Here is a 16123-nt window from a genome sequence, read left to right on the forward strand (position 1 = left end):
GAACCCACTCACTGCATGTTCTCCTAAGAGTTTTATCTGTGGCTAGCATAAGGGTCTCTCCACCACATTTTACAGTGCTTGAGGACAGACTCTATCTCCTACTGTCATTTCTGAATCTCCAGGGCACTTTGAATGGACTATTAACTAGGCTGAAAATAATCTTAAATTTTCACCAAAAGTGGCGATTTTTTTTATAAAAGAAAACCTTTTAAAAACTTCCAAAGAAATAGCAATTTTTTTTTTTTTTTTTTTTTTTTTTTTTTTGCAGTACACCCAAACAGTGAACTCCCTCAGCTCTACCATAAGTACACTTTTTAAAGTCTCTTGCAGTTTATTTTTCCAGGTGCACTGCCACCGTAAGAGGCCCGTGTAGGCCACGGCTATAAATGTCATTTGTTCCCATTAAGCAAGTGTAGTATATATAAGATGTCTGTCTAAATTTATGTTGAGTCTTCTGGAGTACTAAGTCAGGTAATATATCAAAAAATCTAAAGTCTAAAAATGTGGAAATTGGCTTTTATTTAAAATTTGCAGATTTTCAACTGAGGTCAACACAATATGTACTTGTTCTTCCTGTGACTGAGACACATCAACCAAAAAGCAGCCATTTAGATAATTTGACCATTATCCAAATAATTCAAATAATAGTCATAGCTGTCTCAATTCCATGGGCATTTTAGGTGAAGTTATGGGGAGCTGGATGTTGAGGAAATTATAAAAAAGGACACTTTTGGTTCTGACTGAGCAAGGAATTTACTCAGTTTTTATTTGGATCTATGGGAGAGATAAAATCTGGCAGTTAATTTCAAATGTTGGATTTCTTAGACTCATTTGCTTCTAAAAGTTACTTGAAGAAACTGGGATGTGAAAACATTGAGAAGATGAATCAGCGTGAATGTGCATATTTTTAGGTTCTAGCAAACAACTACATTATTTATCATTTAGCTCAAAAACGAACCTGAAAAGTAAGTGGGCCTCTTTTTGTCTTTTCTCACTGAGGATACATCCTCTTATAGATTAGTTCCAGAGTTTGGCAATCATTATTGTTACTTTACTGAATCATTTCTTCTTATATTTCTCTCCCCTTGCCAATCATCGTGAGAGGTAAAAGTGTTCATCGTGTATAAAAATTAGACACAGACAAATTATTACTCTCTAGAAAATATTTATTGACACATTTTAATTTTCTTTTCATTTTCTGAGAAATAAACATTATACACAAAATACAGTAAAATGCACTCTCCCCATTTCAAATAAATATATTTTACTCTTGTAAAAAATTTAATAATCTGTGTAATTCACCACAGTATCTTAATCAGTGAAACAAAGCGAAGAAAATCTCTAAATTGTCACTTATTTTAACGATTCTCTTGGCATTTTGCTGGAGAGAAGGAACAGTATTCTCTGTGGAGCTGTATTCAAACTTGTGGACTATTGCCTGTTGGGAGAAGACAAAGGCTTTAAAAAGTGTTGAGTGTCAAAAAGAGCCTTAGTTTGGGAGAAAGGCAGCATCCAAGATTTTGCTAAATGAACTACCGTTATGTGCAAACTTCCTTGGAATATTTCCTAGAGACCAGACGACATTCTGACTTAAAATGATTCCTATGCATCACACTGGCAATCTTTCAAAATTAGTGGTTAAGTATTTAAATTAACAGTTACGTACGTAATATAAGCCCAAGACGGATTTTTAAAGCTCTATTACAGAAAAGGTTAACAATAATGGTGCTATACAGGACAAATTTATCCTTTCCACTCACAATTGTTATTCTTAACATTGTAAGAACTGAAATCTACTGAATTATACAGACTTACCACAGACTCTTATATACACATAGATCCCTGATCAGTTTAAGACAATGTGTTAATTTGCTCTTGTTAAGTAACAAGAATATTTTAGTAACCAGAAAAAAAATCACATTTAGATAGTCACCAATCTTCAGAGTTTTCTTATGTATAATCAACCCACTCTCCAAAAACTATGTCACCAAATAATACAATTCATTAATACTGCCTAACTTCCTGTGTTAGCAGTTCATTGGTACTTGATATACGAGCAAGCTTATGAAAGTAAATCAAACTTTACTGTGGCTCCAATGCCACCAGAGCATGGCTTGTTTACATGGATGCGGAAATGCTGGTCAAACTAGGCCAAAGCATGAGCCTCAAAGAATAACTGTGTTCAGTAAAAATCTTACACAGGCTATAAAGTGGGTATTGGATCTGTCCTCAGCATTATAAAGGGCATCAACCGTTGTCCAGGTGGTGACTTACAAAATGGAATTTTTCCCTCTTCACTTTAAAGGGTAGAAAATTACATGCTCCGGCATTCCTTATGGCAACATTTTTATTTCTACACATTTCTGAAACAGATAAGTGTGTGCTCAAGAATGCACGAGTCCAATAAAATAAATTTGTAGTTTCCTTCTTTGACATCCTCTATAATTCCTCCATCTCGAAGTGTGTAGTAAAGCTGTTTGCCATAGATGTGTGTTCAAAGATCCTCGACAGGCTTGGTTTCAACAGTTCTACTGAGTGACATGACAGGTGCTGAGTCGTGTCATTCTTCAGGGACATCATTTGGTCTGTCCCAGGCTCCCTTCGATCATAATAGAGAGCCCAGAGCAGAGTAATGGTGAGAATCATGGCCAGGATCTGTGTCACTCCAATGGAGATCCCCAGAAACCTTAGCACCTGCAGTTGTTTGGTTCCCCTCAAAAAGGAATACATTTTCTTCCCACAACCCTGTAAAAGAAATAACACAGTCAGTATTACTTTGGGTATGTCACGGAGGGTCAAATAGTGAAAACAAACAATCTGTGCCAGTTAATGGAACCAAACAACTTGAATCTTAACAGTTTAACACAGTGACTCTCAGCAGGGAACGCCTATGAGAAACTGGAGGGGAGATGGAGAGGAGCACTTTTTGAAAAGCCTGCCCAGGTGATTCTGATGAGCTTACTCCTTTTTCTGTCTTCCTCACCACCTGACATTGAGAATCACCAGCACAAAACACAACTAGAGCAGGGTTGGTAACCTTTTGTTTGTGTCTTTGTAAAGGGTCAGATAGTAAATCTTGAAGCAAATCTTTGCCGGCCATATGGTCTCTATTGCAATCACTCATCTCTGCCACTGTAACAAGCAAGCCACCATAGACAATATGGAAATGAATGCATATGGCTGGCTGCCTTCCAGTGAAACCTCATGAACCAAAAAAGCAGTAGGCCACATTTGGGGCACAGGCCATAGATTGCTGACCGCTGATATAGACTGATCCAGATTTTGCAAAAATGTTTCCTTATTATTGTTGGTATTCACTGTTAGATTATAACTCATTGCTGGAAGCCCAGCTACCCAGCCTGAGTGGCAGAGCCCGGGCTGTGGACGGACTGGTGACTGCAGGGTGGCCCGCCGACAGCGAAGCTTCTTGTCCTCCCGCTTTTAGGTAATTCGGCCTTGAAAGTACCTGGGGTATTGTCTGTTGGGGAATTGCCCTCGGCAGGCCCCCTGGGAAAAGAACCATTAGGGAAGAAGATAAGGTTCCGCAAGAAATTGTGCGGCCTTACGTTTAGCCCTTGCCATTCCCTATGGAGACTCCCCTACTTGCAGGAAGGATAGCCTCGTGCAGTTGCCAGCAAAGGCGGCCAACGAAGGAGAGACATATGGATCCGAAAGCCCCACTCCGGTAACTAAGGAGTGTATCTATGGACACAGGTCACTCTGACCCCTAGGCCCACCTGGCCCCCCCGGAGGCATTCCAGATGATGATTGAACCTAGTCGGTTAAAGTACAGAATGGTTCATTAGTTCCTAGGTGCATTGTCTGAGAATGTATAAGGTGTGGGTTTCTAAGGCCCTCTTGGCCCCCTTCCTGGCACCTCGGACACAGGCGAACACTTTTGTTCTTCAAAACCACGAATGGTTCAGGGAAACAACTAATAGGTCGTGTCCCTGTAACTGTTCCACTTGAGGTGAGAGATAAATGACCTTTCGTGAAAACAGCAAAGCACTTTATAGATTATAAACATAGATACATAATAAAAACAATAAAAGAAATTAATCAATAAGCAAAGGGCAGGAGGGAACGTTATGACAAAACAATCATGTTATTCCTTATGGGGTAATTATACAAAGGAACGTTTTCAAAATTAGATAATGTTAGAAAAACATAGATGACGTATGTTACAAGGAAATCACTAGCATATATAATGACACGTTTACTGCAATAAATCGGCCAGTTCAGCACACTGCTGTTGTCTGTGTCCATTTTTATTTTTGTTTTGTTTTATTTTCACTTTTTCGCCGACGCCGTTCATCCTTCGGGAACCCCTGGACCTGCTGGAGCTGGACTCCGGCAGCTCATTTGGTCAGAGACTTTTCCCAAGGATCAGGAACGTTTGCCCAATCTGCTGCTGAAACTTGCTGATGGGTGGAAATTAATCTATTCCCTTTCACCTACCATCACACACTTTTGTCCACTGAGAAGAAATACAAAATGGAGGGGGGGGGGGTGTTCCTGGCATGGCATCGAGTCTTAGTTGGATTTATTTATTTATTTATTTATTTGTTTATAGACAGAGAGAGTGCATACGTGAGCAAACCAGGGAGGGGAAGATGGAGAGGGAGAGAAGGAATCTTAAGCAGGCTCCACACCCAGCATGGAGCCGGACACAGGCCTCAATCTCACAATTTTGAGATCTTGATCTGACCCAAAATCAAGAGTTGGACGCTTAACTGACCCACCCAGGTGTGCCAAGGAAGGGTTTGAAAAGTATCTTTAGTTTCCCTACACGCTAAAGACACCTGACTTAAAAGGATTAGCAAAGTTTCTGTTTGTATTTAAAGTATAAAAGGCTAAGGAGTGCTTGTGGTAGACAGAAGAGAATTCTGAAAGAAAAAGAGAAGAGGGAAAAAAGGGAAAGAAAAACTATGACTAAAGATAATGGCAGGGGCAGGAGGCGCAAAGGAAAGGAGGGAGAATGCAACTAACAATTGTCCGAGTCACTTCTCCAGTGAACAAAGCAGAGCGAACCTGCCAAGTCTCTATTGAATCCACGACAAAGAAATGATAATTCCCTCTTCCAAAGGGAAGCTGATTCTAAATGAAGGTGAAAATCTAGGAAAGAATTTTATAATAATAAATTTCAAGGACTTGGAAGATTCTGAGTCTTTGCTCTACTTGGAAGAGAACAAATTTGCCTGCCACAGTTTCATGGACTTTGGCAGAAGACAGAGGCCAAGGACTTTATTACTCATAGCAATAGCAACAGCCAGAGTATGTGCCAGTTCCTCGAGATCCAAGTGCAACATGGAGACAACCAGATGATGCCTGCACATAGTGGACTGCATTATGAAAGAGAAACCTGAAGTTTAGGGAACCCTAATCTTTCATAATGGGCAGTAAGCATAAATGTCCTTTGCATCGGAGAAAGATATCATCTTTATTATACTGGACAGTAAATAAACCTGCCCTTTCCTTTGAAGGGAGACACCATCTCTATCTTCAAGGCTGTTTCTGTGCAAAAGCCCTTGAAAAGATAGTCCAGAACAAAGGCATCCATTGCTTCTGCATATAAGACATGAAGAAATGCAAGAGACCCATGTGAAATTATCTCCCAACAATAAGAACTTGACTTTTCAAAACTTTTGTTCTGAGTTTGTGCAGTGATTCATTCTGCTTACCCTATTGAGGCAGCTACTTGAATAAAAAGAAATTGATAATTACATTGAAAATTTCCTCCTTGGGGATAAGTTGGATAAGCGTCCAACTTCGGCTCGGGTCATGATCTCATGGTTCATGAGTTCGAGCCCCACATCGGGCTCTGTGCTGACAGCTCAGAACCTGGAGCCTGCTTCGGATTCTGTGTCTCCCTCTCTCTCTCTCTGTCCCTCCCCTGCTCGTGTTGTTTCTCTCTCTCAAAAATAAACAAAACAAAAACTTTTTAAAAAATTGCCTCCTTGTTTTCTTCTCTAGATTTCACAAAGAACTCAACTAAATCAAGGGAAGCAAGACTACTGAATCAGTTGTGAATCTGTGCATTATGTTGGAGAAGAAGAATGAACAATACATAATTCTTAGATTTCCAAAGGCATTGATCAGTAACTTTACTTCAATAAGTCATTATGTTCAAAGGAATACAAAATCATGTAAAACGAGTCCTAGACATGCTTCAAGAACTTTTTCTGGTAAATCATGTAATGCAAATTAACAGCCAAAGATTAGCTAAACTTCATCAATTTCACCAAAAATGAACTTAAAATATTTATAATTTAATACTACTTAACATGGGTTTAATAAAATCACTTCTTTGGCCATCTTACCTTTTTAATACACACACAAAATGCATGTATGCACACACATGCACACACAGTCTGTGGGAAACCAAAATAGCTGTCACAGAGAAAATTCACCGAAGTTCAAATACTTTTCAAAGAATTTCATTGAGCTAGTTCATCAGAGCCCTCTCACCCTTATGTTTATGTGTAATTCTAACAAGTATCCTTGCATGACACAGTATAGAATAATAGTTAAGACCATGAACCGCAGAGCCAGAATTCTGAGTTTCATATCCCTGCTCCACTTACAAGCTATGTGACTTTAGACAAGTTACTTAATCTCTCTGTGCTTCAGTTTTCTCATCTAACCTGATGAGGTTTTTTGGGGTGATTGTGGGGGGTCTGGAGCCAATGGCCAAGAAAGAATTCTTGAAGATGTCTTCAGTGCAAAAGGGTGATTTTATTAAAGCACGGGGACAGGACTGGTGGGCAGAAAAAGCTACCCGGGACCATGAGGAGAGACTGGTTTATACTATGGGGTTGGGGGAAGTAAAGTCCAGAGGAAGTTTCCAGTGAGATTTTCCTATGCTAAAGAAGACTCCCAGGATACTGGAGGCCTAGCTATTGTCAAGCTAAGGTTGTTTTTCCCTCTAGCAAAGCATTAACATTAAGACAGCAGGGAGTTCCTGGAGAAACACTTTACTCTGCCAGCCTCAAGTATTTGTCAATGGGCTGCAGGTTATAAGGAAATTAAATTCTATCTGCCATTTCCTTCTGTCTTTGTTTCCCACACCAGGCCCACTAAGGATTAGAAAGCTCAAATTAAAATAGATAAAAAATTAGGGCGCCTGGGTGGCTCAGTCAGTTAAGCATTTCTCAGGTCGTGATCTTGGTTTGGGGAGTTGGAGTCCCATGTTGGGCTCTGTGCTTACAGCTTTGATCCTGGAGCCTGCTTAGAATTCTGTGTCTCCCTCTCTCTGTGCACTCCCCCAATGGCACTCTCTCTTTCTCAAAAAAATAAATAAATAAATAAATAAATAAGTAAAAATAAAAATAAATTTAATTTAATTAAAATTTAATTAAAAATCAAAAAATAAAATGATAGAAAATCTATAAAAAGCAAGTATGAATAAACAGGTACAAGGAAGGTACAACATTTTTTAAAAGAGAATGAAAATACCAAATCACACCATTGTGCCATCTCTGAGTATTGATGCAACAGCCCTTGCTCACAGGAGCCAAAGTGGCTGATGCTGTTTTTCAGGGCAGTGAAGTAACTATCTAAAATGATTATTTGCCACTGATACATTAGATCACTAGCCTTCTCATGGAGCAGAGAAGTATTAATTTCTTTTTGGTTTATTTATTTCTTTTGAGAGAGAGAGAGCATGCACAAGTGGAGAAGGAACAGAGAGAGAATCCCAAGCAGGATCTGCACCATCAGCACAGCCCGATGTGGGGCGCAAACCCACGAACCGCGAACCATGAGATCATGACCTGAGCTGAAATCGAGAGTCGGAAGCTTAACCAACTGAGCCACCCAGGCGCCCCAAAAGCCATTTTATATAGTTTGGAAAGGGTCACATTAAAGATAGTTAAATTTAAAAACTTTAGCTTCAAACAACCGGAAATTAATTTATATAGCTACATTATTTAACATCATTGCTAAGTAAGGCAGTACCAGATCACCACATCCATCTTTAGAAAAAGGAAATGGATATAAAATGGCAGCGGATTATGTTTAGTTAATTCCTTACCTATATTCATCAGTACTTAGAATAAAAATGGATGTTTAATAAGTAAATAAAGGATCAGTTAGAATAGATAAATCAATAATTTGGTAATAATAATTAAAATAAACTTCAGAATTAAATGTAAACCATTCAAGAAATACATATGCTAATGATTCAATCCTGTGAAATACCATAAGTCAATTATCATTTGAGTTTTACTTTTTCAGTTGTCACTGGTACTTAAATTTTACCTGTGTAGTTCTTCTTCTTCTTCTTCTTTTGTGGCACCATGTTATGAATGGGGTAGCATTATCATGATATATAGTTCTTATTGTCATAAGATCTCCCACCCCTTTTGACTAACTCATTCTAACTTGAAAAACTGTGCAGGAAAGGTAACGTTTCTTGTTTAAATCAGTGAGTAAAATCAAGCAGAGACTGATAACCAAACTACAGTCTATTGTGTTTCATATTTTGGCTTTGGGGAAAGTCTGTCCTAATTATATTTTAAACAACCACATTTGTAAAAAAAAGGTATAGTAAACTATATCCTCTGGGATGGCTTGGGGGATGTGATATACTAGCTAACACTGAATGTTCTAGAGTGGGAGGAGACCTTGTAAGTTAATAAGTTCAAGTTTTAACCTTTAAAAATATGGCTAAAAACCACTTCCAGAACAACATCAACAAAACTGGCAGAGAAAGGACCTCTATATAGTTTCTCTTCCACATAAGTAATGAAAGCATTAGCAAAAATTGTCACAATCAACTTTTTTAGAACTCTGAAAATTAACCAAAGCTTGTAGCCACCTGAGGAGCATTATTCAGAAGTACCTGAGTCTCGGTAAGAACAGCAAGCTCTGTCACATTGTAATTAGCCCTCTCCCATCCCCTCTCCCCAGCTCTGCAGCAGCCTTGAAAATCAACAGCCCATAATTATGGTGAAAACCAGTGGCCTGGAAGCCAGAGGCAACAGAATATGACTGGAGCTCCTTCAAAGCCCCAGTCTCAGATAACTGTCATTATTTGTCCTATCTGGCGGTACCCTGGAAGACCTCATTTGCAAGGTTGTTTTTATTTGAACCTGAGTTAGAGCTCAACCGGGCAACAGCCTTTTCCCTGGGGGTATTTGTCAAAAGCACCCAGAGGAACACTGAGGCTGCCTGAGGCAGTGCATAATAACTGCACACAATGAGCTGGTCAAAAAGCTTAAAAAGAAAATCTGGGGGAATGAGAAGTCCACAGGGGCCTTGGCAAAGCTCTGGGATACTTGTGGAACTTTCCAAAGTTACACACAAGAACAGGGCAGTGCTTATGTTCAGGGCCATGTGCATGCTAAGGGAAGACCTAAGAAGGCCCTGCAATCTTACCTCTGGCTAACTTTGAGGCTCTGTGCACCCTTGACAAAGACCGGGAGGCTTATTGGTTCCAGGCATCTTAAGGAAATCTCTGATCATTCATTAACTGTCCCTAAGTTAACAGGGCAGACTTTAGTGGCCACACATGACAAAGAATACAGATTTTACAGAATTGATTCAGGAAGGTCACTAATGAATAAACAAGCAACAACAAACTCTGGGGAGGGAGGAGAATCTGATTTCCAGAGTTGCCCATTATATTATTTACAATGTCCAGTTCTCAACAATAACAAAAATTACAAGGTGCGCAAAGATACAGGAAAGAATGACTCCCATACAAACAAAAAAAAAGTCTTCAACGAAAATGCACTTCGAATGAGAGGAATTCATTGCCCCACTAGACAGTTTTGTCCATGCTTGAGCAACATTAATACTTAAGCTTTTCCTTATTGGAACCTATCTTCTTAATAAGATGCATTGGTCCTGGGTCTGCTCTCAAACTCTTCTATAAGGTAGAGAGTCATATTTGAAGAGCCATCACTTTCCCTTGAACTATTCTCTTCTCCAAACTAAATATTCCCAATTCCCTCAAGTTTTCCAGATATATACATGTCGTCAGCCTACTGAGCTCTTTTTGGATTGTGCTGATTTGGTCCATGTTTCTTTGAAAATAACACTGATTTTTAACTTTAAAAACTAGAAAATGCAGTAAAATATTAGTGTGCCAGAACACCTCCCTAAGGAATGTGGTGAACATCTCAAGACATGGGAAGGCAACCTGGCTATGTGTGCATGCATGACATTCCTCATGGCTCTGTAACACAGACTGCACATTCAGACTGTATGTCACCATATATGGGAGACAAAGGAGCAAAAATTGTACAAGAGGCAACCCCCTACTGCGCCCAGGGCTCAGCCTTTTGGGTCTTAGCCCTCTGAGCCCGTGCTGACACGAACAAAGCAGCTTCCTGGAAAGAAAAACCTTGGTGTCCCGACTCTGTGACTCACTACTACATTAGGACAACCAAGACTGTTTGAATGAGTTTGGATCCTGGGCAAAAAGCTTTGTCAGGTTCCCCAGAAGTGTGGACATGGGATCGTATCATATGACACACAGTAAGGACCTGGCCTCCTTCTGGATCTTGGGGACGCTAAAGATTATTTCCACGTCAAGGTGGGCAACGGCTGTTTATTCAAGGCAAAGGTCTTAGATTCCTCAATTTATGTAACAATAGGTCAGCCTTATCACTACCTCATTTAGTTTATAAGGCATGCAGATAACCCCTCAAACAAGACAGAATTTTAATACTTAAGTTTGTCATTAGAATTCATTAAATACAAATCTCTCCATACTGCACACAATTTGATAATTTTTTGATGATTCAGAGGGCATTGTAGAAATTTGCAGTATATCAGGCATCGTGCTGAATATTTGTGAATCATTTACACAATTACTTAAAGTTAAGGATTAATTTTCCAAAAGAATAGTCCTCTTCTTGAGGACAATATTTTTCTGGATTTCTATATAAGCATTGTCCCCTTAGCCACTCTCTTCCATTCCGTGCCATTGAATAAAATCAGTCTGAACACAAGTTGTGAGCTTATTTTCAGTCAGTCAGATAATCATGCATAAGGTTTACACTTTTCAGTGCAAACTTGGACACTTTTGCTGAAAACCAAGACACCAAGTCTAGAGAAGAAAAAAAAATACAGATGTGTCTCTATACACTCTATTGTACTATTCACAGAGATTTAGTTGCATAAACAAACATTTCTGTTGAGTGAGTCAAAGAGGAAACAGAAATGTTAGAGTTCAAAACCGCATTCCATTTCACAAAGGGTGTTTTATTCAGAATTGGAAAGAACTCAATTACACTTATTTGCTTTTCTCAAAATAAAATACTCTAAGTTGATTCACCTTGAATGTGTTTTCTTCCTACATAAAGCTATGTTAGTCCTACATTAATAACTTCAGAAAACTCAAAGGTATGAATACGCATGTGGTCTAACCTACTTTACTTGCTGCAGTCTTAAAATCCTGGTCAACTATTAACTATAAATAATAACACTAACTTTTTATTAGAGAAAAAAATCACTAATCCCTACGTTTCCTAGAATCTATTGGAAGGCATGTCAGGATGCCTCATTTTACTTGAGGAAATGATACACTTGAAATTATGCTCTGATCTATCTCCAAAATGATTTTCTAAAACTGGAAGCACCCCATGGCTTTTTGTTATTCAATATTCACAAGCAACAGAGAAAAAAATTAGGCAGACTTCTAATCAGCTTATGAAGATAAAGTATGAATTAAGTCTAGGTGCCAATACATGCCAGTATTGATATTTTTCTAATTGATGTTTGGTAATAAATGTGGCTCTCAAGTTTGAAATGACTGTGTTAATTATCACGTACAAATATATAATCTTCAGCCTTATTTCTTCTAAAATTAAAAAAGTGAACGTGCTTCGTGAGTCTGTGAACTTTACACAGGTTGGACCAAATGTTCTCCACTGATAATCATAAGTGCTGCAGGGAAATGAATCCTTCCTTTAAAAAAATTAAATAGCAAGTAATAAAATTCACCATAGGACTTTCTGTTCTCGTTAAGGGTAAGGCTAACCAAACCCGTGCATCGGAAATGCAGTAGAAAAAGTCTTCCTATTTCTTAATGACGGTCCCTGGTATCTCTATTAATTCTCACAATATCCCCATTGGATAGACAGAATCACCAAATTTAAAAGACTGCATCTACTGAATATTTTTCAATTTTTGCAGAAAGATGTGGTTGTAAAGAGACGATAGAATCAGAAAACCCAGACAGTGCTGTTCTCCCTTGTGAGGCCGGCTCCTGCAGCAGGCACTCCCTGATTGACTGAGCAGAAGCACATTTACGAGCTGCTCATTCAAACGTTATCTCTCATTGGGCCCTTTGGCCGCCTAAATTTCATCTATAAGAAGAGGGGAGGTGTTAAAACCAGTGAAGTCAGAAACCACATGAAGGCCCCAAAATCTTGACCTCAAAATCTACCTTCAGCCAGCACAGATATATAGAACCAGAAAATGCTTACCCTTCCTGTCTTTAACTAGCAAAACCGGGTGCAATTTGGCTAGCTAAAGATCTAATTATAGATCGTTAATTATTCTATTTACTTTAATAAATGTTAATAATTAACAGCTATTATTGTCATTACTGTCATTTGCTACCGCCATGCATTGGAGATTTGTGTTTATTATATGCCAAGTGGTTTGCTAAGGGTTTCTCATTACAAAGCTTGATTTATCTTTGTAATACAAGAGTGAGGTAGGTAGTATTATTATCTCATTATAAAAATTAAGTCATTGAGGTTTACAAGTGAAAAAAAATCTACAAACATTCAGCTTATTCCTCACCATGTATTCCATACCTCAAAATTTTAATGTCTAAAATCTGGGCTTTGGAATCAAATAGATCTAAGCTCAGTCACTGACTAGCTATGACACAGGACTACGTCACTTAGCCTCTTTGTGTCTCACTTTTCTCATCTGTAAAATGGAGGTAATAATACCGCACCTTAATGGAACTATTTTAGGGCTTTAATGAGGTAATGCATGTTTACAGAGCTATATAAATGTGTGTCTTATTTAAAAATTCCTAGGTGGACTTTCCAATCCCTAATTTACCTTAACTCTCAGCTATGACTGGTAGGATTACTACAAACAGGAACTGTTCTAATGGCTTTAATATGTTCATTCACTCTCCAGACAACCGTGAGATGGGTACTTTGGTTATCCTCATTTTGCAGGCGAAAAGAATGAAACACAGAGACAGGAACACCTTGCTCGCGATCACACAGCTAGTTAAGGCGCAGAGTGAAGACTTAACCTCAAGAGTCTGACTTCAGAGCCTGATCTTCACCTCTGAGCCATGCTTCCTGACTCAAGAAAACTCATTCCTAAAACCCTCTCCTTCCTTGACTTCCAGGACACCGCTTTCCATTTCTCCTCTGCCTACAATAGGTGGGGCTCCTCCTCTGCCCAAGTGGTGCCACTCCCTAAATTTTGTCCTCTGTCGCATATGTCACACCATCTCTTTGTGGGACCTGATCTCCTCCCCATGCATTCATTGCCTCATCTACACTGATAACACCTGTAAACTGTTAGTCCCCCCCACCTGCTCCAGGCTGTTTTCTACTTCTTCATAGTAATCAGTGTTGTCTATGGGAATGCAGTCTCCTAGCCAGAGGCCACATTTCCCAGCCTCCCTTGCAACTAAGCAGGGCCAAGTGAGCCCTTGCCAATGGAATGTGAGCAGAGGTGATGAGTGTAGAGCTGCACACACCGGATGTTCTCCTTCCCATGTCTTCCTTCCCTCTGACCGGAATTGGAGAAAAACAGGAGCAAGTTTGGAAGGCAGGTATTAAAAAAAGGTGGAATTGTCTCACTATCCTGGGTCCCTGGATGAAGGCAGCAGAGCTGTCTGGCAGTCTGGCCCACCTGACTGGTTTATGGGAGAAAAATAGACTCCCACCTTATTCAACTCATTGCATATGGAATTAGCTCTTTCCCTGATCGGTCCGCACAAAATCCACATCTCTGACTGAATTAGGTCTACTGAGCTTTATATTTTCTACTGGTTTCTGCACACCAAGTACCTGACAGGAACCTTAAACCCAGCATTTCCAAGAAGGACCCAATCAAATCCAACCTATCTCCTCAGTAAATGGCTTCTTTATCCAACCAGGATCCGAGTCCAAGGCTAGTGTCCTTACAGCTTCCCTGTCATTCGCTCTGCACAACCAATTCATCATTTTGTTTATTCCCCCTCAAATCACTCACATTCATCCCTTCCCTCTGTCCTCAATGGCACAACCCGAATCCCAGCCCTTATCATCACTCACATGAATCACCTGCAACAGTTTCCTACCTCTCTTCCAGGCCTCAAGGCCTAGTCCTTAGCTCCACTCCTCTTCACAAGGGCGACACAATAATTTCAAGGCACAAATCTAAAATTGTTACTTTGTGAAGTACTTCTTTCAGGTCAAAATATTAAAATGGCTTTCTTATGAGTAAATTGTAAAGGTAAACCTTGCAAGTCTTCATTAACAAAGCAAAAGAAGAAAAGTCATTTGAACGGTGACTAGGTAACGGGAAACCTACAAGTGAACTGTGCCAGAAAGAGAGGGAAAGAAAAGAAGAACGCATTTGTATACCTTAGGCAAAATCAGCAGAACAGTTCAAGGCCCCATTAGATAAAGCAAAGCCTGAAGATAAAAGGGATGTTCCCCCCACCAAGCACAAACTGGTCCTGCAGGGCTCTGAATGATAAAACAGGTATCACCCAAGTCAGAGTAAACCTGACCCCTGCGGGCAGTTGCTGAGGAGATAATGAAGTCAGCAGAGAGGCAGGAGGGAGTGTCTTTGACTTCATATAAAAGAACGCTGTGAATGGAACTTCTTGGGGATATTCCATCTAAATAACCACTGAGCCTGAAAGCTGCCTACCGATTACTATCTGTGCAGGAGGTTCTGTGTGTGTTTATCTGAGAATGGAGCTTCATTATTAATAAATCAGAATCCCATGACTACTCAGCGTTAAGCTTTCCTGTCATAATAATGCCTCAAATTTGTGAATGTGCTTGCCTTTCTGCTTGGCAACTACTCACAGACTTTAGCATAAAATTCATGCGGTAGCAGGATTTATGGGGCTCTTCGTAATCCAGCGTAATCCAGCGCCTGCCCTGGCCAGCAAGCCAGGAAGGCCCTCTCGCCCCAGGCTCCAGCTCTAACTTGGCACGATTGCCTCTTTGCCCCTTTCCGGCCGTGCCACCCAAATATTTTCTCCACGTGGCTAACACCTGCTTATCTCAGGGAAAGACTAGCCCCTCTGTGTTCCCGATGCATATCTCACAAATATAAACAAAATGGTAATTAAAGATTACCTACCCATGTCTGGATCCTTCTTATGCTCCAGTTTAAAGTCACTAATTCCTATCTCTTATTATAACCACTGGTATGAGGATCATTACTATGCAGACTTGGTTAACTTCATGTTAATGCAACTGGCCAGTCCCTAGCCAGGGGTCTAAACTGTTACCTCGGGCTTCTGGTCTTACACTTATCTTTCAACATTAGCCCCTCATGTTGTTTTTTGTGTGTGGTGATGTACTTGGTCCTAAGTAGAATCCTACTACTAGTAATTTAAGAGCAGGGTTACCTGGGAGAAAAATAATCAATCTCATAACTATGTAGAACTTGCCAGAAAGCCATACCCCTATTCCCTACCATCTCCTCTTGGATCTACAATGTATGTCGTGTCTCCACCACAAAGAATTGCTAAGGAAATATTTCTGTGTTTAGGATGTTGTGTCTGAAAATTATAAAATCAAAGTTGTTTCTATTAGTCAAAGCAGACTATATACAGAGTTGACTCACTTTTCTAACTGTTAATAGAAGAGTGTTCGTCAAAGGTGTTGAAGGCTAAGATGCCGCCCAGAAAAGTACATATGCACAGATTATGAAGCAAATACCATTTGCTGACCATGACAGGGTACAAAGGAGATAAGGAGGAACAGGACCTCCAATCTGTGAGGGACGACAGCATGAGTTCATGACTCAGCTCACACGGAAGAGAACACACAACAGAGAGAACAAAAACTTAGAACGAACCATCCCACATGGGTTCATCATGAGCTGGCCCACCTTTAACCTGGGGGAGCATCCCTAATATGTCCATGTACCTTCTGGGAGTACCATGGACCTCTAGATGCTTGTCACC

The 16123-nt window shown here is 39.8% G+C and overlaps 1 protein-coding gene across 2 annotated transcripts in view; it reads right to left on the reverse strand.

Moving 5' to 3' along the window:
* Positions 1-2215: 2215 nt before the first annotated feature.
* The window catches only part of TSPAN12 (tetraspanin 12), a 63689-nt gene continuing 49781 nt past the window's right edge, over positions 2216-16123 (reverse strand). For both annotated transcript variants that reach the window (XM_042923080.1, XM_042923089.1), the window contains one exon: positions 2216-2745. In XM_042923080.1, coding sequence (XP_042779014.1) covers positions 2440-2745 — 306 coding nt within the window. In that variant the 3' untranslated portion in view covers positions 2216-2439. The remainder of the gene's footprint in view (positions 2746-16123) is intronic.

This window comes from Panthera leo, chromosome A2 (assembly GCF_018350215.1).
Source record: "Panthera leo isolate Ple1 chromosome A2, P.leo_Ple1_pat1.1, whole genome shotgun sequence".
Lineage (NCBI taxonomy): Eukaryota > Metazoa > Chordata > Mammalia > Carnivora > Felidae > Panthera > Panthera leo.